This window comes from Myotis yumanensis, unplaced genomic scaffold (assembly GCF_028538775.1).
Source record: "Myotis yumanensis isolate MYYU_CA2020_CCGP unplaced genomic scaffold, mMyoYum1.0.hap1 SCAF_7, whole genome shotgun sequence".
In the NCBI taxonomy this organism is placed as follows: Eukaryota; Metazoa; Chordata; class Mammalia; order Chiroptera; family Vespertilionidae; genus Myotis; species Myotis yumanensis.
In genome coordinates, this window is record NW_027223758.1 from 74,709,593 (window position 1) to 74,737,304 (window position 27,712).

Genomic DNA, 27,712 nt, shown 5'->3' on the forward strand with positions numbered 1-27,712 from the left:
GCCCCCACATCGGGTTCCCCGACCCTGCCCACATTTGAACCCCATACTTAAGACCCCAGCACGTTGCCCCACTCCCCCCACGTGGTTCCACATCGTGCACCTCACCAGGGCCCCCAGGACTTGGTCCCCTTTCACTCCACTCCCCGATAGGCCCCCTACTTCACACCTGGGCCCTATTTCGGCCCGCCCCGAGCCCGGCCCCACACTTCACCAACCGGGCTCTGGCCTTCCCTCCACACTTGCCGTAATCGTGTCCCGGGACCAGCCGCTCCGCTCCGGGGCATCCCGGACGTAGGACGTAGGCGCGAGGGCGGAAAGGGACAGGCGCTCTCGTCCAGGTCTCCTCCTGGCTACCGGGTTCGGACTTGATTTACCAACCTCGTGCATCTGCAATCTTACCCCCGCCTGCCTTTGCTCAGCCGCATTCTCAGAACGGCGAGCACATGCTCCTCCGGGGAGCGCCACCGGGGAAGTCCCTGCAAACGCCCTGCCCCGCACACCGGATCCCGCCGCGGAGAGCGACTGTCCCCGGAGCCGTGAGGAGCTCGGACCCGGGGGAGTCCGCCGGGAGGGTTGCGAGGATGCCGAGCAGAAAATGCAATCTGCTGCTTCTTTCGCCGGCCTCCCCGGGGGACGCAGACGAGGAGAACTTAGCACTCCGGGTCCGGGCAGCTCCGTGCTCCGTGGGGACGCTGTTCTAAGCGACAACAGAAACGGGCATTCTCTTCCCCGGCTCCAGGTGGGAAAAGGCAGGAAAGAAGTGAAACTTCGTGAGTCAGCGCGGCGCAGGCCAGCCCGTCCCGTCCCAGACGCACCGCCCATCGCCGGGACCCGGGGCCAGTGCGGGGCGGAGGCGTGGAGGCGCGGCCCGGGCGCGACGGGCGGAGTCCTCGTGGGCCGGCTCTCCCCGGGCCCGGCCGCCGGGACAGCGCGGCGGGCAGGCCTGGGCCATGGCCGACGGGGCGGCGCAGTCGGGGGCCGAGCTGCTGGCCTTCGAGCGATTCCGGGAGGCGAGCGCGCAGCCCCTCGCCTACGGCTACGGCCACGGCCCGCGCGGCCTGCGGGAGCTGCGGGCGCGAGAGTTCGGGCGCCTGGCAGGTGAGGCCGCGGGGCACCTGTGCGGGGCTGGCGGGCGGAGGGGGCGGGGGGGGGCACGCGGCTTCTAAGGAGTTTTCTGCTTCAGGTGGCAGCGCGTTGCCTAGTTTGGGGCGCATTTTGAATGGAAAGATTTGGAGGGACGTGCTCACGCGCCTGCTGCGTGGACACGGCTCCCTGAGGTCCCATCTGCAGCCCCGGGACTTCTTGCGGCTCTTGCTCCTTAGACTTTCCAGGGGTATCTGGCCAACCTAGACCCTTTCCACCGGTCCCCACCCTCCGCGAACAGGGCTCAGGGTTCTGCCGTCGAGGCTGCCGACTCTAAAGGTCCAGCTGGAAGCGGCAAAACGCAGGAATGTCCAGTGGCCGCGGCTGTCGGATGCTCCCCGGGGCAGCTGAGCGCCGCGTGGGCGGTCAGGGCGCCTGGAAGGCCGAGGCTGAGGCCGCTGGGCAGGGTCTCCCGCCCCAAAGCTGCGTTCCTGTCCGCTGAGATAGCTCACAGGCAGCTTTTATTTTCGAAACCTCCTTTTTCTCATTTTTGAACAACGCCTCTGCCCCCCAGCTCGCTGCGGGGCTGGAAGAATTAGCAAACTGTAAACTTTGAGCGCTGGGTACAAGGCGAGGCTGGAAATCGGACACGAGGTCGGGGTGCCTTTGAGTTCAGAAAGGTGGAACAGGTTGGGTAAGTGTGAAAGCCACCCTGCGGCGGTTCCCAGCGCGTTACTGCAAGGCGGGCGCCCCCGCCTCGTCCCGCCCCGCAGGGTAGGACTCACCCTTTTGCTAGAGACCTTTGAGGGGCTTCCTGGAGCCCTGAGCAGGGCTGGTCCTCAGGTTCAGGTTCAGTGGCAGGTCGTGGTGCCGGCACCCGGATTTGGGGTGTACTTGTTGCTTTGGTGAACATTTGGTGACTGCGCCTCCCTGTGGCAGGACACCAACCACGATTTACATTTCATTAATCGGGTAGCTGATTCCAGCTCTTTGGGTTATTTGCTGAGGTTTCAGTTAGTGACTCTTTTTTCCCCCGTTGGGGGCTTTGAGGGGTGTGGACTGCTTTTTGCGTGTCCCAGTCTGTAGTTAAGGCGAGAGGCTCCGGCAGAAGGCGGGCCTTCTGCTTCACTCCTCATTGAGAGCAGCACATTCACCTGCGGGAGACAGACAGCCCTTGTCCCTCTGCTTCCACCTTCTATCCCTGAGAGTTTTTATTCTAGAAATCTCCTACCCACTGAAATGGACTGGTACACTGAACACCCACAGGTGCGGAGGGAGGGAGGGAGGGAGGTTTCCCTTCCATTTGAAGGAAGTCCCAAAGACTGTAGCAATTCAGTCAGTAATTATTTTAGCACCTTATTCTCCTCCAGCTCTCACCCCCCCCCCCCCCCCCCCCCCCCCCCCCCCCGCCGCACCTCCCCAAAAGCAGAGCTGTGTTCTCTGGGCACCTTCTTGTTTCACTCTTGTCCTTTAAGGAACAGCACCTCCCCCTTCAAATTCATAATTTGGATGTGACAGCCAGGATTTCAGGCTGGGCTTCAGAGCCCCTTTAACATCTACTGCACACATGCTCCTACCCTTACTGTGGGGTTACCTCTGGATAAACCATCACAAATTGAAAATATCATAAGTGGAAAATGCATTGAAGACACCTACTGAGCGCCATAGCTTAGCCTAGCCTACCTTGAATGTGCTCAGAACACTTGCATTAACCCACAGTTGGGCATCAGTTGTTCACCCTCACGATGGCATGGCTGTCTGGGAGCCACGGCTCGCTACCACTGCTGAGTATCACTAGAGAAGATCGTACTGCATATCAATAGACCAGGAGGAGATCAAAATTCAAAGTATGGTTTCTGCTGAATGTGTATCGCTTTCATGCCATCATAAAGTAAAAAACAATTGTTAGGTCAAATCATCATAAGTTGGGGACTATCTGCACTTGTGGCAGCGCTGTGTGCATCCTTGTGTATTTATCTATTTATCTACTTAGTGCACGTTCCCAGCATTTTCTCTACGTTATGATTGAAGTAGGCTTTTGTGGACTAAACTCACCTCTCCCACCACTAGGAGTTTTGGAACATTTCCACTCCCCCCCACTCCCTCATAGGGCTGAGGAAAATCAAACAAACAAAACAAGCCAAAATAATATAACTTTTATGTCCTCTTCCTTCCCCATCACCCCATAGATTTTTCTGCAGGCTTGAGAATTGGTCTGGTTAAGTGGTAGTTCTGGATAATTAAATGCTTAACCTTCAAGTCTGAAATATTTTGCCTAATCAATAGGATGGGAATTTCTTTGTCTTGGTGAAGGGAGCATATTCAATATGCAGACATAGTTCAAGTGATTCTTGAAGCTTCAGGGTGCTGATGGCCACTATTGATGGAACTGAGAGCTGAAGGAGCGTGACCCAGAAGAGACACTGGAATTTCCTTTCTTGAAGGCCTAATGCCAGTTGGTTTGGGGTAATTTGCCTTCTTCTAAGAACAGCTGACCCCTGTGGCATGTGTGCCAGGCACTGGACTGGGCCCTGTCATACACCAACTTATTTAACTTTCATCCCATTTGCAGATGAAGGAGTAGGGACCCAGAATGGCTCGCAGGATTCGATGAAGGTTGGTTGACCTGGATTCTGCACTGTTAGCCACTGTGCTGGCTGACCTCCTAAGAGCAGATCTCTAGCTGATTTAGATCTCTAGTTAGTTTTGCAACATGAGGTTCTGGACCAAAGGCCAGTGCAGCCTTCTCCCAAATGGCTTCCTGGCCCTGCAGAAGTCTGTGGGCAAAGTGGTGCTGCCTCAGCAGCCCCTCAGGGTTTACATGTGTCCCGGGCTTCACACTAGCATCTTCCCCAGTGCCTGGGTGGATGAAAGCCTTTCTTTTGGTGTGTAATTTTGTGTAACTGAATCTTCAGTTAAAGAGAATGTTACTTTAACAATAATTTTCTGGACTAGATAATACATTTACATGATAACAACATGCAATAAACTAGGACTAAAAGAAAATGTAATTAACCAGATAAAGGCCATCTATAAACAAATAAGCAGAGCTAACATCATACTTAATGGTGAAAAACTGAAAGCTTTACCCCTAAGGTCAGGAACAAGACAAGGATGTCTGTTCTCACCACTTGTATTCAACATTGCACCAGAGGTTCTAGCCAGGATAGTTATGCAAGAAAATGAATGAATCTATTTACATTGTATATTCTTGAAAATGTGTTTCAGAGTTTGTTCCGCATCAGTACTTTTAAAGTACTAGATGGGTGTACAATAATCCTTTATTTTAAATACATGGTGATGAACATTTAAGTCATTTCTGATCTTTGTCTATAGCAGACAATGCTGCATTGACAAAGATCAGAACAGAATATCCTCATAGACAGCCCATTTCATAAAAGCATGGTTATTTATAAGATAGAATAATTGATAGGTCAGAGAGTTTGCATTTTAAAGTATTACCAATATTGCCAAATTGTTGTCCATACAGAAGTTGTACCACCCTAGCTGGTTTGCTCAGTGGATAGAGCTGTTGGCCTGTGGACTGAAGGGTCCCGGGTTCTATTCTGGTCCAGGCCACATGCCTGGGTTGTGGGTTCAATCTCCAGTAGGGGGCGTGCAGGAGGCAGCCGATAGATGATTCTCTCTCATCATTGATGTTTCTCTCTCTCTCTCCCTCTCCCTTCCTCCCTTCCTCCCTGAAATCAATAAAAATATATTTTAAAGAAAAGAAGTTGTACCAATTTGCCTTCCTACCAGCCATGTACCAGCTGGCCTGTTTTCCCACACCTTCACCCATGCAGTGAGTTATCCAACCTTTTGATCTTAACCATCTGATGGTAAACCTCTTAATTTGCCTTCTCTGTTTGTGAAAGAGGCCGGAAAGATCATGTAAATTACTAGTGTTCTCTGACGCGCTGGAAGCTTTAGAGCAGCGGTTCTCAACCTGTGGGTTGCGACCCCTTTGGCGGTCGAACGACCCTTTCACAAGGGGTCGCCTGAGACCATCCTGCATATCAGATATTTACATTACGATTCATAACAGTAGCAACATTAAAGTTATGAAGTAGCAACGAAAATAATTTTATGGTTGGGTCACAACATGAGGAACTGTATTTAAAGGGCCAGGAGGTTGAGAACCACTGCTTTAGAGAGATGTAGAATTCACTAGGGAAAGCAGAATCAGGTCTCCAGGCTGCACAGAAACTCGGAAGAGGGTGTGAGTCAGAAGGCGAACTAACATTAGGGTCATTAACCAGAGCCACCTGTTGGGCTCCTCCTTTGTATGAGAAACTCCCAGGTTCCTAAGAGCTGGTTAGTCAGGAAGACGTCAGGACTTATTAACTATTGAAAGTGCAGTTCTTCCATTGCTCACGTCTGCTCTTGGATTTAGAAGCACATCGAGAGGCTGGGAGAGAGGAGTGGCCTGATGTTACGCCCAAACGCATGCCATGGGCACTGCTCACGCTCACACAAACCAGATCTGGGTGCAAAGAGTGGAAAGCCTCTGAAAAATAACCACAGCTTTATTCTGTGCTTTCTCTCAGGAACTGTCTACCTTGACCATGCAGGAGCCACGCTGTTCCCCGAGAGCCAGCTCAGGAGCTTCACTCGTGATCTCCTGGAGAATGTTTACGGTAAAGAAGAACACACCATCACTGATTCTTGCATTGGGCATTAGCCAACTACATTCAGTGGAGGGGTCTCTGCTTAATAAATGTTGTGTTAATAGACTGGGACTGAGCCGGGACCCAGAGCTGAATAAGCAGGCAAACACATGTCATTCCTTACAATACGGGTGCTGCCAGGATGGGGTTACTGGCTCAGGGGCATGTGTGTTACTCCCAGAGGAAAGGCACAGGGGCACAAGGTGCTGTATTTGGTGGTGGGATGGCCCCTGGGACTGGCACTGTACACAGAGAGGGACAACAGGGGGAACATGCATGCACTCACTCACTCCATAAATATTTGTCAGCCACTCTGGTGTCGGGGGCATGGTGCAAATGGGCACAAAGTAACCAGTCCCTGCCTTCACGGACTCTGGTTTAGTCAAGGCAAGACCTCAAGTCAGTGATCCCCAAGTAAATGTAAATTACCAACGGTGTGAAGGGCTGTGAACCGAAGGCTTCTGGGCCATGGGGTCTGGATCTGCAGAGTGACAGCAGGTGGGCAGTGTGAGCGGCAGGGAAATTTCCTCAGGAGTGGGCTCGATGCTGGAGGATGAGCAGGAATTCCCTTGGAAGAGTCAGGAGAAGGGCAAAGGGAACAAATGAGCCAGGACCCTGCTGTGGTTTCAGGAACCAGCCCAGGAACTCAGAGGGAGGCATGAATGGAAAGGTAGGTAGGTACCTTATAGGTGCTCTGTAGAGTTTGAGCTTTATTCTAGAAACGATGGCCAGTCACTGAAAGCATTGATTAGCAGCACAATGTGATCAGGAGATAACTTTGGAAAGCGATGTTGAAATAACAGTAGTAGCAGGTGTTACCATGGTAATGATAATAACAATAAATTATAATAATAACCTGTACTGAGCACTCATTGTGCTTCAGGTACTGTTCCAAATGCGTCATCTGTATTATCTCTCCATCCTCAGGGCAAGCTCAGGTACAGGTTCTATTCTCTCCTGCTGTCCAAAGGAGAAAACTGCCCGGGGAGTCAGGTCATTATTCTGAGGCCACATTGTCAGGAAGCGCTGGGGCTGGGGCAGTCAGGGCAGCTGAGTTTCTAGGCAGCTTGGCTCCCTGGAGTTAATGAACAGAACTGGGCTGGCCACCTGTTGGGAAACTTGTAGAAGAGGTTCTCGTACTGGCTGACTTCCAGTTCCAGAGGCTCTTCCTAGATCCTGTCTTGTTTGTTTGACTTGCTTTGTTTGTTTAGCAGGTTTAAAAAAAAAATTTTTTTTATTGATTTCAGAGAGGAAGGGAAAGGAAGAGAGAGAGAGAAACATCAATGATGAGAGAGAATCATTGATTGCCTGCCTCCTGCATGCCTCACGATGGGGATCTAGCCCACAACTTGGGCATGTGCCCTGACTGAGAATTGAACTATGACCTCCTAGTTCATAGGTCTATGCTCATCCACTGAGCCATGCCGACTGGGCCAGATTTCTTGAGTTATATTTTATATCCATAAAATTCACATATTTCAAGTGTACAATTCAATGATTTTTAGTCTCACTATAAATCATTTAGAATATTTTCATTCCCCCAATAAAATCTCTGATGCCCATTCACAGTTGATCTCTGTTGCTCCCCAACCCCCTCAACCTGCCTGCCTCTGTTCCCTCACTCTTACCCCAAGCCACCACTGATCTACTATTTCTGTATCTTTATACAGTCGCCTTTGCTGGACATCTATATATATAAAAGGTTAATTTGCAAAGTGTCCCCTCAGGAGTTTGATTAGGAGACCGAAAGTTCAATCACTTGCTATGACCTGTGCTGACCACCAGAGGGCTGCGCAGAATGAAGGAAGGCCTTAGCTGGCAACTGGAAAGCCCCAATTGGCCCTGATTGCCGGCCAGGCATAAGGGACCCTACCTGTGCACGAATTTTGTGCACCAGGCCTTTAGTTTTATATAAGTGGATCATGCAATATGTGATCTCTGTGTCTGATGTCTTTTTTTAAAAAAATCTTTATTGTTGAAAGTCTTACATATGTCCCCTTCTTTTCCTCCATTGACCCCTTGTAGCCCACCCCCACTTAGCATGCTTTTGAGGTTCATGCATGACATAGTCAGTAGTTTTTTCCTCTTTATTGCCAAATAATTTTTCATTGTATGGATATGTTACATTTTATCTATCTGTTCACCAATTGATTGACATTTATGTTCCCAGAATTTAGCTTTACAAATAGAGCTGCTATGAACATTCTTGTGCATGAATCTTTGTGTGGACATGTTTCCATTTCTATTGAGAATATAGGAGTGGAATCATATAATAGTTTTATGCTTAACTTTTTGAGAAACCACAGGAGAGAGTTTTGGATGAATAGAAAAGGAGAGACCATAAGTAGTGAGTGACTGATGGCTTTGTCTTTGTAACCTTCCAGGTAACCCTCACAGCCAGAACATCAGCAGCAAGCTCACCCAGGACACCGTGGAGCAGGTGCGCTACAGGTGAGTGGCGGGGCGCCCTTTGGAGCAGGCTCTCCTAGTGTATGGACATGCTTCCTACACCTGTCCACATCCCAGGCTCTGAATTGGTTTCAGGAAGGTCACATTCAGTTAAATGGCCACACACACAATGATAAAGATCAGGGGCCGAGGTTGGGAAGGTGAGAGTGAGCAGGGGCCAATGGGGGCCGACCAGAAGCACAGGGAGGCAGCTGAGGTGTGCACCGCTGTGTGTGTGGCTCTGGGCTGCTGCCCTAGTTCCTGGGACCAGAGTGATAAGGAGTGACACAGGTCCTAAGTCTTGTTTTTAGAGAGAATACAAACAGTTTCTCTGGTTTTCCTTTTCATGTTTCCTTAGGCATCTTGTTTTATTCATCCCCCTTTTTACTAATATTTGCACATGAAACAGCTCTATATTTTTCCACATGTAGTAACTAGCGTTCGGTAAATAATTTCCAAGTGGTACCTAAAGTTACTTGAATGGATACAATTTCAAATTATTTCCAATTTGAAAGGGATACTGGGTTGCCAATATTAAAAAGCAACGTGAAACAAGCTGGGGACTTAAAACTTATGGTAGAGCCAGAGTAGACCAAGGGGGGAAGGTGTTTTCAACTAAGGCGAAGGCAGCTGTGGGTTCTCAGCTCCTCCGGGTGGGGGGGGACTTGGGAGGCAGGTGATTTTGCCAGTTTGAATCCGTTGGTCATCTTTTCCCACACCTGCTCTGACTTCACGGTCATGGCAGAGCCTCTCTGGGTTTGCTTCTAGCTATGCAGGCAGAGAGGTGCATGTGTAGCGGGAATGCAGCTCATTGCAAACACTGAGCGCCGAGTGAGCCCAGCCGCCGCGATGCTGTGTTTTCCAGGGTCCTGGCGCACTTCCACGCCTCCCCAGAGGACTACAGCGTGATTTTCACCGCCGGGAGCACGGCTGCCCTTAAACTGGTGGCGGAAGCCTTCCCGTGGGTGCCCCGGGGCCCCGGGAGCAGCGGGAGCCTGTTCTGTTACCTCACCGACAGCCACACCTCCGTGGTGGGCATGCGGCTGGTCGCCACAGCCAGGAATGTCACTTCCATTCCGGTCAGGCCCGAGGACATGTGGTCAGCGGAGAAACGGGGTGCTGCCGCCAGCGACCCCGACTGCCAGCTTCCGCATCTCTTCTGTTATCCGGCTCAGAGTAACTTTTCTGGCACCAGGTACCCTCTGTCCTGGATAGGAGAGGTCACGGCGGGGCGCATGTGCCCGGTGAGCGCGCCCGCACCCGGGCGGTGGTTCGTGCTGCTGGACGCAGCCTCCTACGCCAGCACCTCCCCTTTGGACCTGTCGGCGCACCAGGCGGATTTCGTCTCCCTCTCTTTCTACAAGATCTTCGGCTTCCCCACCGGCCTGGGGGCGCTGCTGGTGCATAATCGGATGGCTCCCCTGCTGAGGAAAACCTACTTTGGAGGAGGCACCGCTGCTGCATACCTGGCGGGAGAAGACTTCTACATCCCCAGGCCGTCGGTGGCAGAAAGGTCACCTCGCATGGGAGTGGCTGGGGCAGAGTCCAGCAAGTCTGGGGGCTGGCCGTGCAGCCTGTAGGGTTGTGCAGGGGGCTCAGGGGGGCTGGGCCACTGGGGTCAGGGTTGGCGGTTCCTGGCAGGGACAGAGGCTGGCGGCAGGCTCAGATGTGGGAGGCAGAGGCCACGGCTTAGTGAACTCAGCTCCTGTTTTGCGGGGCCCCTTTAGCGGTGGGAGCACAAGGGCTGCGGGTGAGGGCTGCACGCAGAAGAGGTGAGAGGACCTCACTGCAGAAGGAGGGGGGACCCCAGGCCTTTGCACAGAGTGCTGCTGAGGAGTGTCCATGAAAGCAGCGATTTGGACGGTTTTGAGCAAGCGTGCACACAGGTTGACAGCATAGCTGGCTTTTAGCAGCTAGATTAGAATCAGCTCAGCTTGGCCCTGGTTAATAGGAGGAATCAATCAAATGAGAGGCCACCAGGCTTGTGGGCACTGTGAACAGCTGCCTCTGTGCGCCCCTCTGTGCGGTACAAAGGACAGTGGAGGGCAGGCAGCTACTTGGCAACCAGCGGCACAGGCCTCTGCTGGGGTTTTCCCAGGCGGCAGGGCAAGCGACTGGCTAATGCTCAGGAATTTCCCAGATGTGAGAGGCCGAAACTGGTAGCTGGGAACTCAGGGTTCCGCTGGTTCCAACAGGAGGGGGTGCCGCGGGGTTGGGGCAGGTTGGGTCACCTGCTGGTGTCTGAGAAGGCCTGGGGCCTGGATGGGAAGGGGGTCAGATCCCCCACAGACCCAGGTGCAGACTCCAGGGTCCTGCAGAAAGGGGGGGTGGCTTTGGCAGTAGAGTTGTTGGTCATGTGTCTAGGCCCCAGAGCTGGTTTCGCTGGAGAGTGAGTCCAGACTCCAACACACCCCAGCCGTGGGGGCAGGGGCATGTGGCTTGATCTCTGCACCTCCTGTTTTTCCCATAAAGTGGGTCTCTAGCCTTGGCCGGTGTGGCTCAGTTGGTTCAGTGTCATCCCATACACCGAAAGGTTGCAGGTTCAATTCCTGGTCAGGGCACATACCTAGGTTGTGGGTTCGATCCCCGGTTGGGGCACATATGGGAAGGCACTAATTGCTGTTTCTCTCTCACACTGATTTTTCTCTCGTTCTCTCTTCCCCTCCCTCTCAAATCAACAAGCATGTCCTCGGGCGAGGATTAAAAATAAAAAAAGTGGCTCTCTAAAAGGATACAGTTCTTTAGCGCTAATAGGTGAAGCACCAAGATGGAGTTGGCATCAATACATTGTGAGGCTATTTTATGTCTTTTTTATTTAGAACATCCCATAGGTGGGGGACTCTAAAACAGAAACACTAATGTAAAACCTTTTGAATACAAGTGTGATAAGTTAATGTGTAACATAATTAAGTGAGAAAAGAAAGACAGGCACAACATATAAATTAAAGGCAGAACAACATGACAACCCAAACTTTATTGAGCCAATAGAGCATGTGAAGGCAGAGAGAAGTGGGCAGCTCATTCCAGGCAGGTGTGGGTGGGCTGGGCTGGCCCATACCACTGTCCTTCCATTTGGGTGGGTTGTCTTACGGCAGCTGCCACACCGAGACGCCCAGCAAGCTGAATTTTTTTCTTGTGAACTTAGGACTAGAACTCAAGAAATTTAATACACAACCTACATGTTTCTTGAACATGTTACGTAGACCATGTTGTTAATCTTTTCTATTTGATAACTTAATCTTTGATGAAAACAAGCAACCCCCTTAACCCCCTAAGAGCCTATTAATTATTGATTAATAAGTAGTTATTTATTATTGCTCAATTAATAACAAGTCATTATTGGCAAATAATGTTAAATTTATTAAAGATTAATTATGTACCAAATTCATTAGTGGTTAATCAACTAGTAGTTTATTATTGATCCACTAATTCTGTATGTCCATTAATTACCATTCATTTTATAAGGAAACTAATATTGCAGCAACAATATTTTGAGCAAACCTTATCCGTACAGGGTTAAAATACAGAACACAATAGTCTCACTGAAAGCTTCAACTTGCACCGGGCTGCTGTTGCCACCACCCGTCATCCCGATGTTTGCGGACCTCCCAGTGTCTCCCAGCTGTCCCATCGCTTCTGCAGCAGCCAGAGATGTCTTGTCAAAGTCTAGGCCCCATCCTGTCACTCCTCTCTGCTCAGGGTCCTCAAGCCCCTTCTAGCTCATCCAGGGTGGAAGTCCTCTGACTCTATCTCCTACTACCCCCGCCTTGCTGGCTCCCACCCGGCCCCCGGGCCTCCTTGCTGCTGGGGGTGGGGGTGGGGGGTGTGCCAGGCTCCCTGTGCTCAGGGTGTGTGCTGTGCCTTCTCCCTGGGATGCTGTTCTCTCTGAGACTGTGGACTCAGCTGTTTCAAAATGAGCGGCCTCCCCCACTCCTTTACTTCCACGCCTCTTTGCTCAAATGGTCTCCCTCAGAGAGGGCCTCCCTAACCACCTCTCTAGAGTGGCCGCCAGCCCTCTGCTTTATGCATCTTCATCGCACTTGTCACCACCAGCTTGTTGCTTAGTTGGCTTCTCTCTGCCTGCGTGTTGCTTGTTGTGCCTTGTTTCCGGGCCCTCAGGCGAATGGAAGCGCGTGAGGGCAGGGGTTTTACCTGCCACGTTCACTGCGGCATCCTGAGCACCTAGAACAGTGCCCAGCACCCAGCACAAGAAAGATCTGGTGACTGATTATGAAATGCCAGCACACGAACCCCTGATAACCAGGAAGAGGTGCGTCTGCTGTGTGGAGAGCCTCTCATTTTTAGAAAAGCCTGTGGCTCTGTAGGCTTTGGAATCTCAGGCTCTTGCAAAGATGCCCCCAGGGCACCATTGGCACCCTGACGCGGTGCCCTGCCAGTGGGGCCCTCTTGGGGTCAAGTGCAGAGTTTCAAGAGCCCACAGCCCTGGAGGTTCTGTCAAATCCAAAGTCTTCCTGGGGCAGCCCTCATCTCTCTGCTTGTTCCTGTCTCAGATGGCGACTGTCTTGAGGGCCTTTTGTCACTGCTGCCAGCCCGCCCTGAGGAAGCTGCGGGTGGGTCAAGGACAGAGGCAGCTGCCGGTCGGGTGTGCAAAGCCCTCTGTCCCGAGGAGGAGCGTGATGCTTACTAGGCAGCAGGGAGAAGGTGTTCACAGATATGGCCGAGCCTGAGTCATTACATGCCACACATGCATGTGGAGACATGACCCCGCTTGACGCCTTCCCTCACCCTGGTTACAGGTTTGAGGACGGCACCATCCCGTTCCTTGACGTGATAGCGCTCAAACATGGATTTGATGCCCTAGAGCGCCTCACAGGTAGGGGGACATTGTTATCCCGTGGAATTTGCTCCCGTAGCCCACGTCCTCCGGGGAGCCCAGCCCGGGGTGACTCAGATGAAGGAGTGGGTGTGTGACCCGCACATGGCCGCTGTACAGTGACCGCCTTTAGAGCCAGCGCTAAAGAACTTCTAAGTGACTCCTGAGGCAAAAGCAAGGGACTGAGGCTTTTTTGTCAGTTACAGAGCATTGTTGCAGGTAAGAGACAGCCCCAGGCAGGACTGGAATCGTCTCACAGGAGCAGGGGAGACATCTGGCTCCTGCACTGGGACCAGTTACAGGTCCTGAGACCTTCCTCCACTCTGACCTTGCTGGGTGCCCCCTGGGCCCCACCCGGTATACAAGGCTGCTCTGCTTATCCACAGAGGCGCTTGTGCTCAGAGGCCAAGTGCCTTCTCCAGGACCAGGGAGCTGGCAAGTGGGAGGCCTGGATTTAAACCCAGGACAACTAAGGCCTGACCCCGAGCCTCCAACACCGTGCCTGCCGCTGGCCTTTGCATGTTTCCCTTCTGACGAGCGCTTAGGGGTGTGGGCAGATTGGGGCGCTCACTGTAGGCTGATACAGACAGATGCCACTTCCCATCACCTGGGGCTTGACACAAAGGTACAGGCCTGGAGGAACCTCCGTCTGGTGATCCGGGCATCCACCGTCCTGCTGTGCTCCTTCTAGAGCAGCGGTTCTCAACCTGTGGGTCTCGACCCCTTTGGCGGTTGAACGACCCTTTCACAGGGGTCGCCTAAGACCATCCTGCATATCAGATATTCACATTACGATTCATAACAGTAGCAACATTACAGTTATGAAGCAGCAACGAAAATAATTTTATGGTTGGGTCACAACATGAGGAACTGTATTTAAAGGGCCAGAAAGTTGAGAACCACTGTCCTAGAGGCTGAGCTTCTAGAGCTGGCTGGCGGCACTGCTTGTACCATCATGTGGAGAGGGACCTGGGGTGAACCAGGGCCGTGGCTTCATGGTTAGGCAGCCCTTTCTCCGTCTCTTATTTCACCATCATGGGACCCCGCAGGTCCTTAGCCTTAGCCCAACACGGGAGGCGGATGGGCCTCATGGGAGGAGAGAGGTGCCCTGCAGGGAGGTGGGTGGGCATCATCCAGGACAGAGAGGAGGTAATCAGGACCGACACTGAAAATGAGCACTTTCCCCAGGAAAGATAGCAACATGGCACCCAAACGCAAGTGGCAGGGTCTGACAGGGCACCTTGAAAGTAGATCGACAATGCCAGCTTTCCAATAAAGCAAACCCCGATTTTTCCAACTTAATTTTTTTTAAAAGATTGTAGTAAGTGCGTAAGATATATATATGACAGGTGTTACCATGGAAAAATTCAGCAATGGTAAACTTCTTTAGTACCAAAGACCTAAACATTTATCATATGGGCAGTACCAAATATTTACAAGTATTTAAAATCATTAATATCAGGTCCAAGTTTGCCAGTTATAATGATCTCGTTTTCTTAAAAACGAGTAAGTGAATGTTTTATATCAAGCTACTAATTCTCTCTGGCGTTTTCTCCTGTGTTCGAGGCGGCATGGAGAATGTGCAGCAGCACACCTTCACCTTGGCTCGGTACACCTACGCCGCCCTGTGCTCCCTCCGGTACCCCAATGGGGCCCCGGTGGTGCGGATCTACAGCGACTCTGAGTTCCACAGCCCCGAGGTGCAGGGCCCAGTCATCAATTTTAATGTGCTCGACGCCAGCGGGAACGTCGTTGGTTACTCCCAGGTGGGTTTTCTTTCCATCGCACCCACCTGTTCACAGCAGGATTGCTCTTGTCTGGGACTCAGCAGCCTTCCCAATCCCGAAACGTGCAGTCAAGGCCTCCGGACCTTTGCAGGAGCTGTGATGAAGCCCAGGTTTGGCTGCGGAGGCCAGGCCCCTGCCTAGGAAGATCTTTGCAAGCATGTCTGCTTAGTCCTTCAGCCCTCTTTATCCAGCCAGTAGTCAATTGCAAATGGGAAGAGAGAGGCGCGTCTCTGACAGCAGTGCAAAGGGACAGCTGCTAGCAAAGAGGATGCCCTAAAGTCATGTGGACAGGAAAGCAGTGGAGACCAAGCACCATGTCCGAGGTCATTGATGTACAGACAGCTTGGTAGCCCCAGTGGCACTCGAGAGCATATCACAGTGTCATGCAAAGTCATAGGCGCGCTCTCACCATTTGTTTGTATGTTGCTTGCAACTCAGAACTCTTTTTTTTTTTTATGACAAGTGGAAACAACGTCCTTAGTACCACAGAAGCCTTTGCTTGTGCCACGGCTCACTCATAGCATGAGTTCTAAGGTGTTGGTAGGTTGGTTGTAAAGGCGCTTCTGCAGGTATATCCTTTGTGTCTATTTTCTCATGAAAACAGTACTAGCAGTGCTCTGTAGGTCAGGAACTGCTTACATTCTTGCCATAGTTGAGTAAGCTGGTCACTGGCCAGTCTTTTAAAAAGTCCAAAGTCACACCAAGCACTCAGACATGGCTGTTGGTGGTCACCGGATGGGGTGTTACAGACTGGGCGTGGGGAGCCCCGGTCCTTCCCGGAGCCCGGGTTCCTGCAGCTGCTCTGCCAGGAGCAGATGTGACCATCAGATACCTTTGGAAGACAGTTGCCTTCTTCCCTGGAAAGCTGCTATCCCCACACACCTTTGTCAAACCCAGAATTTCTCAAACAAAATCCATTTCTCAAGGAATAATTTTTTTCCTCTTCTGATTAGCCACAAACTTTCTGAGGAATAAACTTGAGAAATATTCTTCTGGGTTTTCACTGGTGCTGGGGACACAACCATCTCTTGGGTAGGTTGACTGCAGACCCCCTAGAGACCCTTAGCCATACACCTGAAGAAGCAGCCCCAAAACTACTCAGAAGCATGTAATTTGAATTGTGTGTGTGTGTGTGTGAAAAATGCATGGAGACAAAAGGTTTGTCTTAGATATGCTATTCTAGGCCATTGGTTAAATAAGTTTTATTCTTTAATATATATATATATGTGTGTGTGTGTATATATATATGTGTGTGTGTGTATATATATATATAGATTTCAGAGAGGAAGGGGGAGGGAGAGAAAGATAGAAACATCAATGATGAGAGAGAATTATTGATCAGCTGCCTCCTGCACGCCCCACCCTGGGGATCAAGCCTGCAACCCAGGCATGTGCTCTGAATGGGAATCGAACCGTGACCTCCTGATTCATAGGTCGACACTCAACCACTGAGCCACGCCGGTCGGGAAAATAAGTTTTCTTCTTAAACCTAAACTCAGTTTATGTTTCCTGAGGGGTAGAGGAAGATGGTGTGAAGTGCGCTGTGGCAGGTAGCGCGGGGAAAGAATTCCCATTTGCTCAGAGATGCTTCAAAGAAGAGGGACCGGCAGGGAGAGGGAGCTGCCTGACCAGGCACCTCACTGACTTCACCAGGAATGTCATTCCCACAGCCAAGTGTCTCCCTCTGTGCGTTTGTAGAGGAAGCTGGTCCCACGCGTAGATTCCGGGGCTGAGGCCTGGCCAGCTGTGCTGGTGTAGGAAGCCCCGCTGTGTTCCTCCTGGGCTGAGGGAGCTTCGCAGTGTGGGGACCAGATGGTGTCCTGGTTGGGTTTGGCTGTCTCTTTCCGGGGTGTGTAAAAAAAAATGTTGCCTTCTCTGAGAAGCCTTTGGGTTCGTGTTTTAGACATCCAGGCCTCCTATTTTCATTCTGGATTCAGATTCTCACTGCCTCTTGCTGGCTCTGGGCGCTTGGGGAAGTTAATTCAAACTCTCCATGTCTATATGAAGTGGGGGTAACAATGCACCTTGCTGATAGTGCTGTCATGAGGATTAAACGAGAGACACAGACAGCCCCTTAGTACAAGGCCTGGGATGAAGCAAACGCTCAATAAACATTGAGCACAAAGGCTTCTGGGAGGGGAGTCTCGGGTGCTACCTGGTGGTCAGGCCTGTTCCTCACCCTCCCTGGATGCAGGGTTCATCCAACCACAGCAACCTGCACCTCGCTGGGCACAGAACAGGCCTGTGTGGGACTCAGCAGTGTTGAGAGGGAGAGAAAACTCAGCCATGATGGAAAATTTGGATGAAGGGAAGTATAGCCCAAACAGCATCTTCTACTACATCCTCTTCTAAGTGGGGTTCCTGTCTCTTCCCCTTGAATCTTGGTGGGTTTACGACTTGCTCATAACCAATAGAATGTCCCAGGTGATATTGCATGCCTTTGGAGGCTAGGTCAGGAAAACTGATGCCATGTTGGCCTTGTTCCCTGTTTTTGGAGCCCTGAGTGACCATGTAAGCAGTTCTACCCTGAGGCTGTCCAGCTGTGAGGAAGCCAAGCCGGGGAGAGGCCAAGGGTGGGCACTATATGGTGGCAGTGCTGTTTTGAGCCCGCCTAGCTGGGGAGGCCAGATGCACACATGAGTCAGTCTCCAGGTGATTCCACCCTCCAATGCCACCTCACTCCCAGCTTTTGAGTCTTCCCAACCGAGACTTGAGAAATTAAGAATCAGAGTCAGGTCACCCTCTCTGTGCCCTTTCTCAATTCCTGACCCACTGTAGTTGAGAGCACAATAAAATGGTTGTTTTATTCCACCAAGTTTGGGTGGCTTGCTTCGCAGCAATGATAACTGGGAGTGGGTGGGGAGAAGGGTGCCACGGGTGACATCTGATTGAGTGTGGCGGGAGTTGGGGTGGGAGCGTGAGGCGCTTCCCTAGGGGCACCATTGCCACTAATCCCTTACTAGAGTGCTGTTCTCAGACTGTCCACCAGAGGGCGCTATTGCAACGAATCCCTTCCTCTGATCCTGGGAATGGGGTTGGCCAGACCCAGAGGTGCTGCCAGGTCTCATCTCAGATTCCCAAGATGTCATGATCGGATTTCCACATCACTGAGCTGTTCCTCAGGGCTAATGGAGTGGAGTTGTTTTTGGAGGCCTCTTGGTTCAGTCCAGAGAATAGCTTCTTCTCATTCTGATAGTCCAGGGGAGACAGCTATGGTCTTGACAAGAGAGGTACCATTGCCAGCACTGCCCAGCCAGGGCCCAGGCTGGCCCAGGCGACCTGTGGTCTGCAGAGGGCGCCCTATCCTCGCGGCTGCTCTGGCGACCCAACATGTGACTTCCCAGGGAGGAAAGTTTCAAGGGCTTACCCCACTGGTCAAGATGTATTTGTCTCCCTGAACGCAGTTAGGTGACTCCCTTGAGTTTAACTGGAGTCACTGGGGCTGAGGCCCCTCACTGGGCCTCCAGGCCCTTGGAGGAATGGAGTCCGTGGCCCACAGCAGAAGAGCTGGGACAAATGCCTCCCATGCTAACCCTGCCTGTGTGTCTTGAGTGAATGTGAATCACCTCCCTGCACTGCCAGGGGGACAGAAAAGCACCTTGGAACTTCTGGATTAAACAGCAGTTCTGGGATTCAGCCCAAAGTTAGGACATTATGAAAAGCAAATTGATAACACACAAGCTCAACACAGTAATGTCTTCAGTCCAGGCTGTGAGCTGCTCTGAGTGGTAGCTCAGCTGGGCCTGCTCTGGAATCAACCCTGTGGCAGAGGGTGCCAAGGGCTGCCCATACCGTGCTCAGGTTCTGTACTTATTCATCTCACTTGAAATGCGTGGGCCCTAACTTGGAATTTTGGCCTACACTCGATACTTTCTCTCTGTATTTATTTAAAGTATTTTTTTCTTGATAGGGAGAGGGAGAGAGAGAGAGAGAGAGAGAGAGAGAGAGGTTTGTTGTTCCACTTATTTATGCATTCATTGGTTGATTCTTGTCTGTGTCCTGACCGGGGACTGAACCCCCAACCTTGGAGAATCAGGATGACGCTCTAACCCAGGGGTCCTCAAACTACGGCCCGCGGGCCACATGCAAATACAAATATTGTATTTGTTCCCGTTTTGTTTTTTTACTTCAAAATAAGATATGTGCAGTGTGCATAGGAATTTGTTCATAGTTTTTTTTTAAACTATAGTCCGGCCCTCCAACGGTCTGAGGGACAGTGAACTGGCCCCCTGTTTAAAAAGTTTGAGGACCCCTGCTAACCAATCAAGCTACCTGGCCAGGGCGATACTTTCTCTTTTCTCAGGCAAACATCTCTATCCCACAGGATAACATCCTATACAATGTGTTCAGTAAACTTGTGAAGATCATGGCACTTTCGAGCAAACTTGCAGGCTCCTGTTTTCATTTTATTGTTAGGAAAGAGAGGTCCAGATAGTGACCTGAAACTCTCTCCCAGGCCATCGAGTAACGCCGGTCATTCCTCACCTGGCTCCGTGTCACGTTCAACCCGCAGGTGGAGAAGATGGCCAGTCTTTTCAACATCCAGGTGCGCACCGGCTGCTTCTGCAACACGGGGGCCTGCCAGCGGCACCTGGGGATCAGCGACGAGATGGTCAAGAAGCACCTTCAGGTGGGTGTCAGGCCCTGCAACCCAGAGGCCCAGACGCTTGCCAGCAATACCCAGGGTGGTGCCCCCAAGAATCCCGGAGGCTGGCCTCGTGTCGGGTGGGCGCTGGCTCATTTTCTAAGCCCACCCTGTGGATGTGCAAAGGAAGCAGATCAACAAACATGGAAAATGCTTCGGGATGGTATCTCCATGAGTCATTTTTACTTTGAAGGCAAAATGTAAAGGCTGAAGAGGGGTTCTGACAGGGGGCCCTTAATTAGTCCAGCCCGGTCAGGGTGAAAATCTCCAAGCTGGAGTCCCCTCGTCCTGGGCTGGGTGAGGGGGGGACCCACCCAGGGGCGTTCCGCATCAATCAGAACCCCTCCCTCCTCCCTTCCCCTGCACTGAGGATTTCACTTCAAGGGAAAGCTGCTTGGAACCCTGTCATAACAGTTTGAGTGGCAGAGAGCCCTTATTTATTTAGGAATAGTTTCAACTTGAGTTTTGTTTGGTTGCCAGTAAATATCGCATATATTAGATCCCGACCAACCACGACCGGGTTTTATTTGAGAAGAGAGAGAGGGAAGCTCAGAACACTATCAAGGAAGTCCAGGTGGGATGTTTGATCCTGTGGAATGAATGCCAGGCCCCACCTCCCTGGAGGACTGACCCGGATTAGGTGCTGGGAGGGGGCGTCCTGGGCAGTGACCAGCACTGGGGAGCTGAGCTCTGAGAGGCACGGGACCTCTAGCCATTCTTCTCCCGCCGCCTGGCAGGGACCCTCGAGCTTCCTTCGGCTTTGGCTCTCGTAGTGGCCTCAGGAGGGTGGTTCATAGGGCAGCAGTTCAAAGGGCAGCTGCCAGGGATGCAGGCCTCCCTGGTTCTGAGAGGCTGAGGGTGTGGCCAGTGGGTGTCCTCCCACCTCAGCCCTGGGTGGACCCTGAAGGTGAGGCCTGGGTGCTGCGGGAGCTTTGGTCATCTTTCCATACCCCTCTCTGCCAGTTGGCTCTGTGTGCAGCTCGAAGCTCGGGTAGATGCTTTCCTCGAAGTGTTTTCTTTAAGCCAGCGGTTCTCAACCTGTGGATCACGACCCCTTTGGCGGTCGAATGACCCTTTCACAGGGGTTGCCTAAGACCATCCTGCATATCAGATATTTACATTACGATTCATAACAGTAGCAACATTACAGTTATGAAGTAGCAACGAAAATAATTTTATGGTTGGGTCACAACATGAGGAACTGTATTTAAAGGGCCAGAAGGTTGAGAACCTCTGCTTTAAGCTTTTAATGGCCCCTTGAGATCAGTGTTGACCCCAATTTGCACTTGAGCAAAGGGCAATCTAGACAGGGAGCCCTGCTTGCCGGACGGACGATGTCGCAGGCACGCAGCCTAGGTTAGAGGTGCGATTCCATTTTCTGGGTCCATTTTATTTTACAAGATGAACGAAATCTATCTGTGAGGAGCGGCTGACTTCGTTCCCTTCTCTTCCAGGCTGGTCATGTCTGTGGAGATGACGTGGACCTCGTAGATGGGCAGCCGACAGGGTCTGTGAGGATTTCATTTGGATACATGTCTACTCTTGAGGATGCCCAAGCCTTTCTCAAGTTCATCATAGCCACCCGACTGCGCCCGCAACGTAGCCAGCCTGTTCCTCAGGCCGTCCCTGGGGAGGCTGGCACCGCACCAGCAGAGAGCGAGGCTCAGAGCACCATGCCTGCCACTGTGCCCACCACCGTGCCCGCCACCGTGCCCACCACCATGCCCGCCACTCTGTCCACCACCGTGCCCGCCACCGTGCCCACCACTGTGCCCGCCACCGGGCCCACCACTGTGCTCACCACTGTGCCCGCCACCGGGCCCACCACTGTGCTCACCACTGTGCCCGCCACCGGGCCCACCACTGTGCTCACCACTGTGCCCGCCACCGGGCCCACCACTGTGCTCACCACTGTGCCCGCCACCGGGCCCACCACTGTGCTCACCACTGTGCCCGCCACCGGGCCCACCACTGTGCTCACCACTGTGCCCGCCACCATGCCCACCACTGTGCCCACCACCGTGCCCACCACTGTGCCCACCACAGTGCCCATCACTGTGCCCGCCACTGTGCCCACTACCATGCCTGCCACTCTGTCCACCACCGTGCCCGCCACTGTGCACACCACTGTACACACCACCGTGCCCACCACTGTGCCCGCCACTGTGCCTGCCACTGGGCACAGACCTAGTCCCTCTCCTCGGGAAGACACCCCCACAGCCTCCAGGGCCGGGAATGACTGGCCCCCTGCTGGGGGTGCTGTGTGTTTGTGCCCGCCTCTGCCGGAGGCCACCGGGCCCCTGCAGGTCCCTCCAGAGAAAGCGGCAGCAGCCCCAGGTGGGGGCCTTGGGCCACATGTCATCACCAACCTTTTCCTCTACCCCATCAAATCCTGTGCTGCGTTTGAGGTAAGGGTTTAATGGCAGAACTGGAAGTGTTTGTTTTTCTGTTTATAATGTGGGGGTTTTTTGGGCAAAGTGAAGAAAAAAGTACAGAATGTGAAAAAAAAATGCAGAAAATCCCACTCCAGGTCAGAGTGTTGTGACGTCTGAAGAGCCATTCTGTTGGCCTTTCTTGGTCTGGGCTGACCTCTGAACAGGGCTCTGCCTGCGGGGACCCTTGAGGGGACCCTGAGTGGTGAACGCCTGCTTACTGGTTTTATTTTTTTTAACTTTTATAATATATTTCTTTATTGGTTTCAGGGAGGAAAGGAGAGGGAGAGAGAGAGAAACATTAATGATGAGAGAGAATCATCGATCAGGTGCTTCCTGCACGCTCCCTACTGGGGATCGAGCCCACAACCCGGGCATGTGCCCTTGACCAGAATCGAACTGGGACCCTTCAGTCTGCAGGCGGATGCTCTATCCACTGAGCCAAACCGGCCAGGGCCCACCTGCTTACTGTTAATAATTATGGACACCACTTTCAGCGAATGCATGGGCTGCCTCCCTAATGTGGCATTTTATGTGCCTTGTTTCATTTGATTCTTAAAACAATAATATGAGGGCATGGTAATACCATCCCCATTTTGTAGAGATGGAGCCCGAAGGCCACTGAGGTGAAGCGCTTTACCCAGGTCTGACAGGGCAGAGCAGGGATTTGAACCCAGGTCTGTGACTCCTTATGCAACTTGTTCCCTTCAGCCCTCCCGTGGACGTGAACTGTGCTCTGTCTTAAAAGCAGCTGGCCTGGGGTCACCCGAGCTGGGAAACGGGAGTGCCTGCCTTGGCATCCCCCCCTGCCCCGGCCCTTCCCCCAGCTGTGGCCAAAGTGAGGCTGCCTTTGTCATCTATGTGTGTCCAAGTCCCAGGTCCAGGTCCCAGAATCCCAAGTCTCTTGGGTGACAGGCTCTCTGGCTCTTGGTCAGACAGTCGGGGGTCAGGGCTGTTTGTCACCTGCTTTTCGGGGTGTCCCACAAAAGCCTGACCTCCAGGCTGAGCATAAACAAGCAAGTTCACCTCCACTTCAAAACGGAGGCAGATGGGGACTCCAGGTGCCCTTGCGTACAGGACTGTCTTCAGAGATGGGTCCTCTTCCGTGGGACAGCTACATCGCACAGCAGCACGGGCAGCAATTACTATTCCATTTTACAGATGAGGACACTGAGACTCAGTAGGGTTTCGTACATTGCTCAAGGTCTTCCATCCCTCTGCTCCTTCAAAAACGACACACTGAACACCTGCTACCTGCCAGGCTGTGGGCCAGAGCCTGGTGGACAGTGATGAGCAAAATGGAAATGGTTCCTTCCCTGGTGGTGGTGGGGGAGGGGCACTGTCTCAGAAGGGACATAGACAGAGACCAAACACCACCAAGTGAATGGAATGACACTGCTGACGAAGGCCAAGACGGCGAAGGTGGGGATGCCAGAGAGAATCCTGGTGGGTGGGTGACTTAGTCCATTCAGGTGGCTATAGCCTGAATGTCAACTGGGTGGGTAATGAACAACAGACATTATTCCTCACAGTCTGGAGGCTGGACAACCAACGTGAAGGCACAGGCAGATTTAGTGCCCAGTGAGCACCCACTTCCTGGTTCACAGACAGCTGCCTTCCTGCTGTGTCCTAACATGGGGGTGAGGGAACTCTCTGGGCCTCTTTGAAAAGGGCACTAATCCCATTCATGAGAGCTCCACCCTTGTGACTGAGCCACCTCTCAAAGGCTCCTCGTCCCAACAACTTCACATTGGGAGTTAGACTCTTAACATGAATTCTGGGGGGGACACAGACATTTAGTTCACTGTAGTGGGGTACTTAGATTATATTTGGAGGTGGCAGGAAAGGCTTCCTGAAGAGGGGACATTTAACCTGAGACCTGGGAGTCAGGCATACAGAGAGAGGGGGAAGAGCATTTCAGGCAGAGGGAACAGCATGTGAGGAGACCCTGAGGTGAGAAAGAGCCTGGTCCATTGGAGGAACGGAGAGAAAGAGTCGGGGGCGGTGAGGAGGGATTTGGGTGCGGTACCGCGCACATGCCTCACCTACTGAAGAAACGGGTTGAGATGGAGAAGGGCGGGTGTGTAGGGTGAGTGGAAGGTGTCTGGGTCCTTTGCGTTGTCCTCTGGTTTGACTTTCTTCCTCCCCATTCTTCCTTCAGGAGTATGTGCTGAATCCCTGAAGTCCAGCTGCATGGGCGCAGCCACTGCGCAATAATGTGAAGGTCATTGCTGAGGAGCCCTGACCGACAATGTGCTTCCCTTTTTGTTTAGGTGACGCAGTGGCCTGTGGGACACCAAGGGCTGCTGTACGACCGGAGCTGGATGGTTGTGAACCACAACGGCATTTGCCTGAGTCAGAAGCAGGAGCCGCGGCTGTGCCTGGTCCAGCCCTGCATTGACCTGCAGCAGAGGATCATGGTCATTAGAGCCAAAGGTGGGAAAATGGGTTCCTTTTCACCATGCAGCTGTCAGAGTGGCCTATAGACTCCCGTGAAAGGAAGATAAGGCTTTTCCTCCACCAAATATTGAAATGATCCAAAAATGAAATGATGCCTAGAAGAGACAACAGAAAGCTTGTTCCTCTCGTGTTGTGAGAATTTTCTGGGGAAAGGTAAAGACCTGAGGGTCCAATCAGAAACTAAAGAGGCATAACTTCTGGAATTACATGATGTGCTTTTCACTTACATTCCTTTCATACCCTTCAGTCATCATAATACAGGGTGGGTAAAAGTAGGCTTATAATTGTTTGTATGGAAAAAGACAGGCAAGATATGATTATTACAACAGCTTTATTAACTCAAAGGAATGTCACAGTGGCACCGCGCACTTAGGTACAATCTCATAAATGCTCAATTGCCGGCCTTCATTCTTTACACGTCCTTGCAGTCTTTGGAAATCAGTAAAGAAACCCGAATTTCAGTGACCTGCGTGGGTCAGCCCCACTGCCTCCTGAGGTGGTTGAAGTCAAACCTACTTTTGTCTCTACCCTCCTCCACCCCGCCCCCGTATGCACTGCATGCTTTCATTCTCTCTGCTGGCTTTTATTATAGACTAGTCGCATACATAAAATTACAGACCAGCTCTGTCCAGTGGAACTTTCTGTGATGGTGGAATATTCATTCTCTATATTGTCCTTTTGGTAGCCACCAGTCACATGTGGCTACTGAACACTTGAAATGGGGCCAGCCGTACAAGAGAACTGAATTATAAATTTTATTTAATTTTGATTAATTTAAATTGCTGCATGTGGCTAGTGGTTACAGTGTTGAACAGCACATGTATTTTGCAATTATATATTTGTAATTATATTTTGATTGTACTGCCATATATTCAGTTCAGGAGAATTTATGTAATATAATATTGTCTTTTATATATAAACTAGAGGCCCGGTGCACAAAATTCATGCACAAGATGGGGCAGGGGGCTGTCCCTCAGCCCGGCCTGCACCCTCTTGCAATCCCGGACCCCTCAGGGGATGTCCAACTGATGGTTTAGGCCTGATCCTGCAGAGAATGAATATTCTAACATCACAGAAAGTTCCACTGGACAGAGCTGGTCTGTAATTTTATGTATGCTACTAGTCTATAATAAAAGCCAGCAGAGAGAATGAAAACATGCAGTGCATACGGGGGCAGGGTGGAGGAGGGTAGAGACAAAAGTAGGTTTGACTTCAACCACCTGCGGGATCGGGCCTAAACCGTCAGTCGGACATCCCTCTTGCAAGCCAGGACCACTGACTCCTAACCGCTCGCCTGCCTGCCTGCCTGATCGCCCCTAACCACTCTGCCTGCCTGCCTGATCACCCCTAACTGCTCACCTGCCTGCCTGATTGCCCCTAACCACCTCTGCCTTGGGCGCCTCCCCGCCCCCCCCCCCCCCCCCCCCCCGTGGCTTCACCTGGAAGGTCACCCAAAAGGACATCCGGAAGGTTGTTTGGCTGTCCGGTCTAATTAGCATATTATGCGTTTATTATTATAGATAGTATTTCTCTTCATTTAAGACTTCTTTACTTCAAAAATTTAATAATATTTTCCAGAAAATTTCTGCACATTTTTGGATATATAATAGTTTGAGTATTTTGAATATTATTTTTTCTATTAAATTGGTTATGAATGCCATATAGAAAAACTATTGATTTTTGTATATCAATATTTTACCCAGATTTTTTTTCTGAATTCCTGTTAGTTTTCTTAGTTGATCTGAAGATTTTGCCATGTTCTATGTAAATTGGCATATTGTCTTCTAAAATGATAGTTTCATGCCTTCCTTTCTAATTATTATTTCCCTTTTTAAAAAAAATATATTTTTATTGATTTCAGAGAGGGGAAGAGAGAGATAGAGAGAAAGAGAGAGAGAGAGAGAGAGAGAGAGAGAGAGGAGAGAGAGAGAAAGAGAGAGAAATATCAATGATGAGAGAGAATCATTGATTGGCTGGGTCCTGCACTCCCCACACTGGGGATAGAGCCCACAACGTGGGCATGTGCCCTGACCGGGAATTGAACCATGACCTCCTGGTTCATAGATCAATGCTCAACCACTGAGCCACTGCCGGTAGGCTTTTTTTTCTTTTTTAAAAAAATCTTACTTCTTGGCTAGGCCTTCTTGTATAATGTTGTAACAGTGATGGAAGATATCCTTCTTTATTACTGATTTGAATAGAATAGTTCTAAGGTCTCAAAAATAAAAATGATGCTTACTGATTTGATTTACCGGGTTAAGTAGTTCTTTTCTTATTTAGCCAAAAGTTTTGTCATGACTAATAGTCATTTCTTATTGAATGCTTTTTCTGCATCTGTTGGTTATATTTTTCTCCTATATTCTAGGAGTGTGATGTCTTGCATTAGCAGACTGTCTAGTACTGAAGTATTCTTGCATTCTTGGGGGAGAGAAAAACTACTTGACAATGATTTGTTGATACATTTGGATTGCCGATTTTTTTTTTAGTATTTTTATACCTATTTTTATTAGTGAGATTGATATATTACCTTCTTTTATTGTAAGTTCAGGTATCCAGGATAATAATACACAGAAAGATTTGAGTGGAATATTTCACTTTCTACTCTCTGAGTAGTGTATTCATCAGTGTTAATTAATATTATTCTTTAACCTGTTACATACAGGTGTTATATACTCCTTTATATGTATGATGTATCTATAACAATTAAAAAATAGCTTCTCAACCCCATTGACATAACAGACTCTTTGAAATAATGATGATTGGTGCAGGAATCTAATTTGATGCTGACTCCTAGGGCCTACTGAGAGTTGACACTCTATGCTAATATCTTTGTAGAATGAGCCTTCACGCCTGCCTGTCTATTTCTAAAGAATTTTAGGTAGCTTAGAGAACAATGACCTTGGGATGTGAAGTCATCCAGAGGTAGAGAAAACTTTCAAAGGAATTTACAGTGTTCCTGGGACTCTGAATGTGGCTGCCCACTGCAGGATCCCCTGCTAAATACGCTCAATGCACAGCTGTTGGGCACTGATCATGCTGAAGAGAATCTGTTAGAAGATTTCCAAGACCCAGACACTTATTTGATTCAACCAGTTTCCAGGGTTATTAAGATTCTTGTAAATTTCATAATAATGGACTTCAACTAACATAGTTGTTCTTTTTGCTTGGTAACACATTTGTCTCTAACCTTTGCTCATCAGGAATGGAGCCTATAGAGGTGCCTCTTGAGGAAAACGGTGAATGGGTCCAGATTTGCCAAAGCAAGGTCTGTGCAGACAGGTGAGACTGCAGCAGGGGAAAATCTCAGGTCCACCTGCAGGTGGCAGGAGGGGACGAGTCCTGTGCTGAGTCCTCCA

The 27,712-nt window shown here is 50.8% G+C and overlaps 1 protein-coding gene across 3 annotated transcripts in view; it reads left to right on the forward strand.

The window, feature by feature from the left end:
- The first annotated feature begins 916 nt into the window (after positions 1-916).
- The window catches only part of MOCOS (molybdenum cofactor sulfurase), a 42,149-nt gene continuing 15,353 nt past the window's right edge, over positions 917-27,712 (forward strand). The window contains exons 1-10 of one of the 3 annotated variants that reach the window (XM_070420997.1): positions 917-1,098; positions 5,631-5,720; positions 8,135-8,201; positions 9,064-9,711; positions 12,956-13,032; positions 14,599-14,798; positions 19,333-19,449; positions 20,919-21,872; positions 24,170-24,332; positions 27,557-27,635. In XM_070420997.1, coding sequence (XP_070277098.1) covers positions 951-1,098; positions 5,631-5,720; positions 8,135-8,201; positions 9,064-9,711; positions 12,956-13,032; positions 14,599-14,798; positions 19,333-19,449; positions 20,919-21,872; positions 24,170-24,332; positions 27,557-27,635 — 2,543 coding nt within the window. In that variant the 5' untranslated portion in view covers positions 917-950. The remainder of the gene's footprint in view (positions 1,099-5,630; positions 5,721-8,134; positions 8,202-9,063; positions 9,712-12,955; positions 13,033-14,598; positions 14,799-19,332; positions 19,450-20,918; positions 21,873-24,169; positions 24,333-27,556; positions 27,636-27,712) is intronic. The other 2 variants (XM_070420999.1, XM_070420998.1) reach the window with 2 other exon arrangements.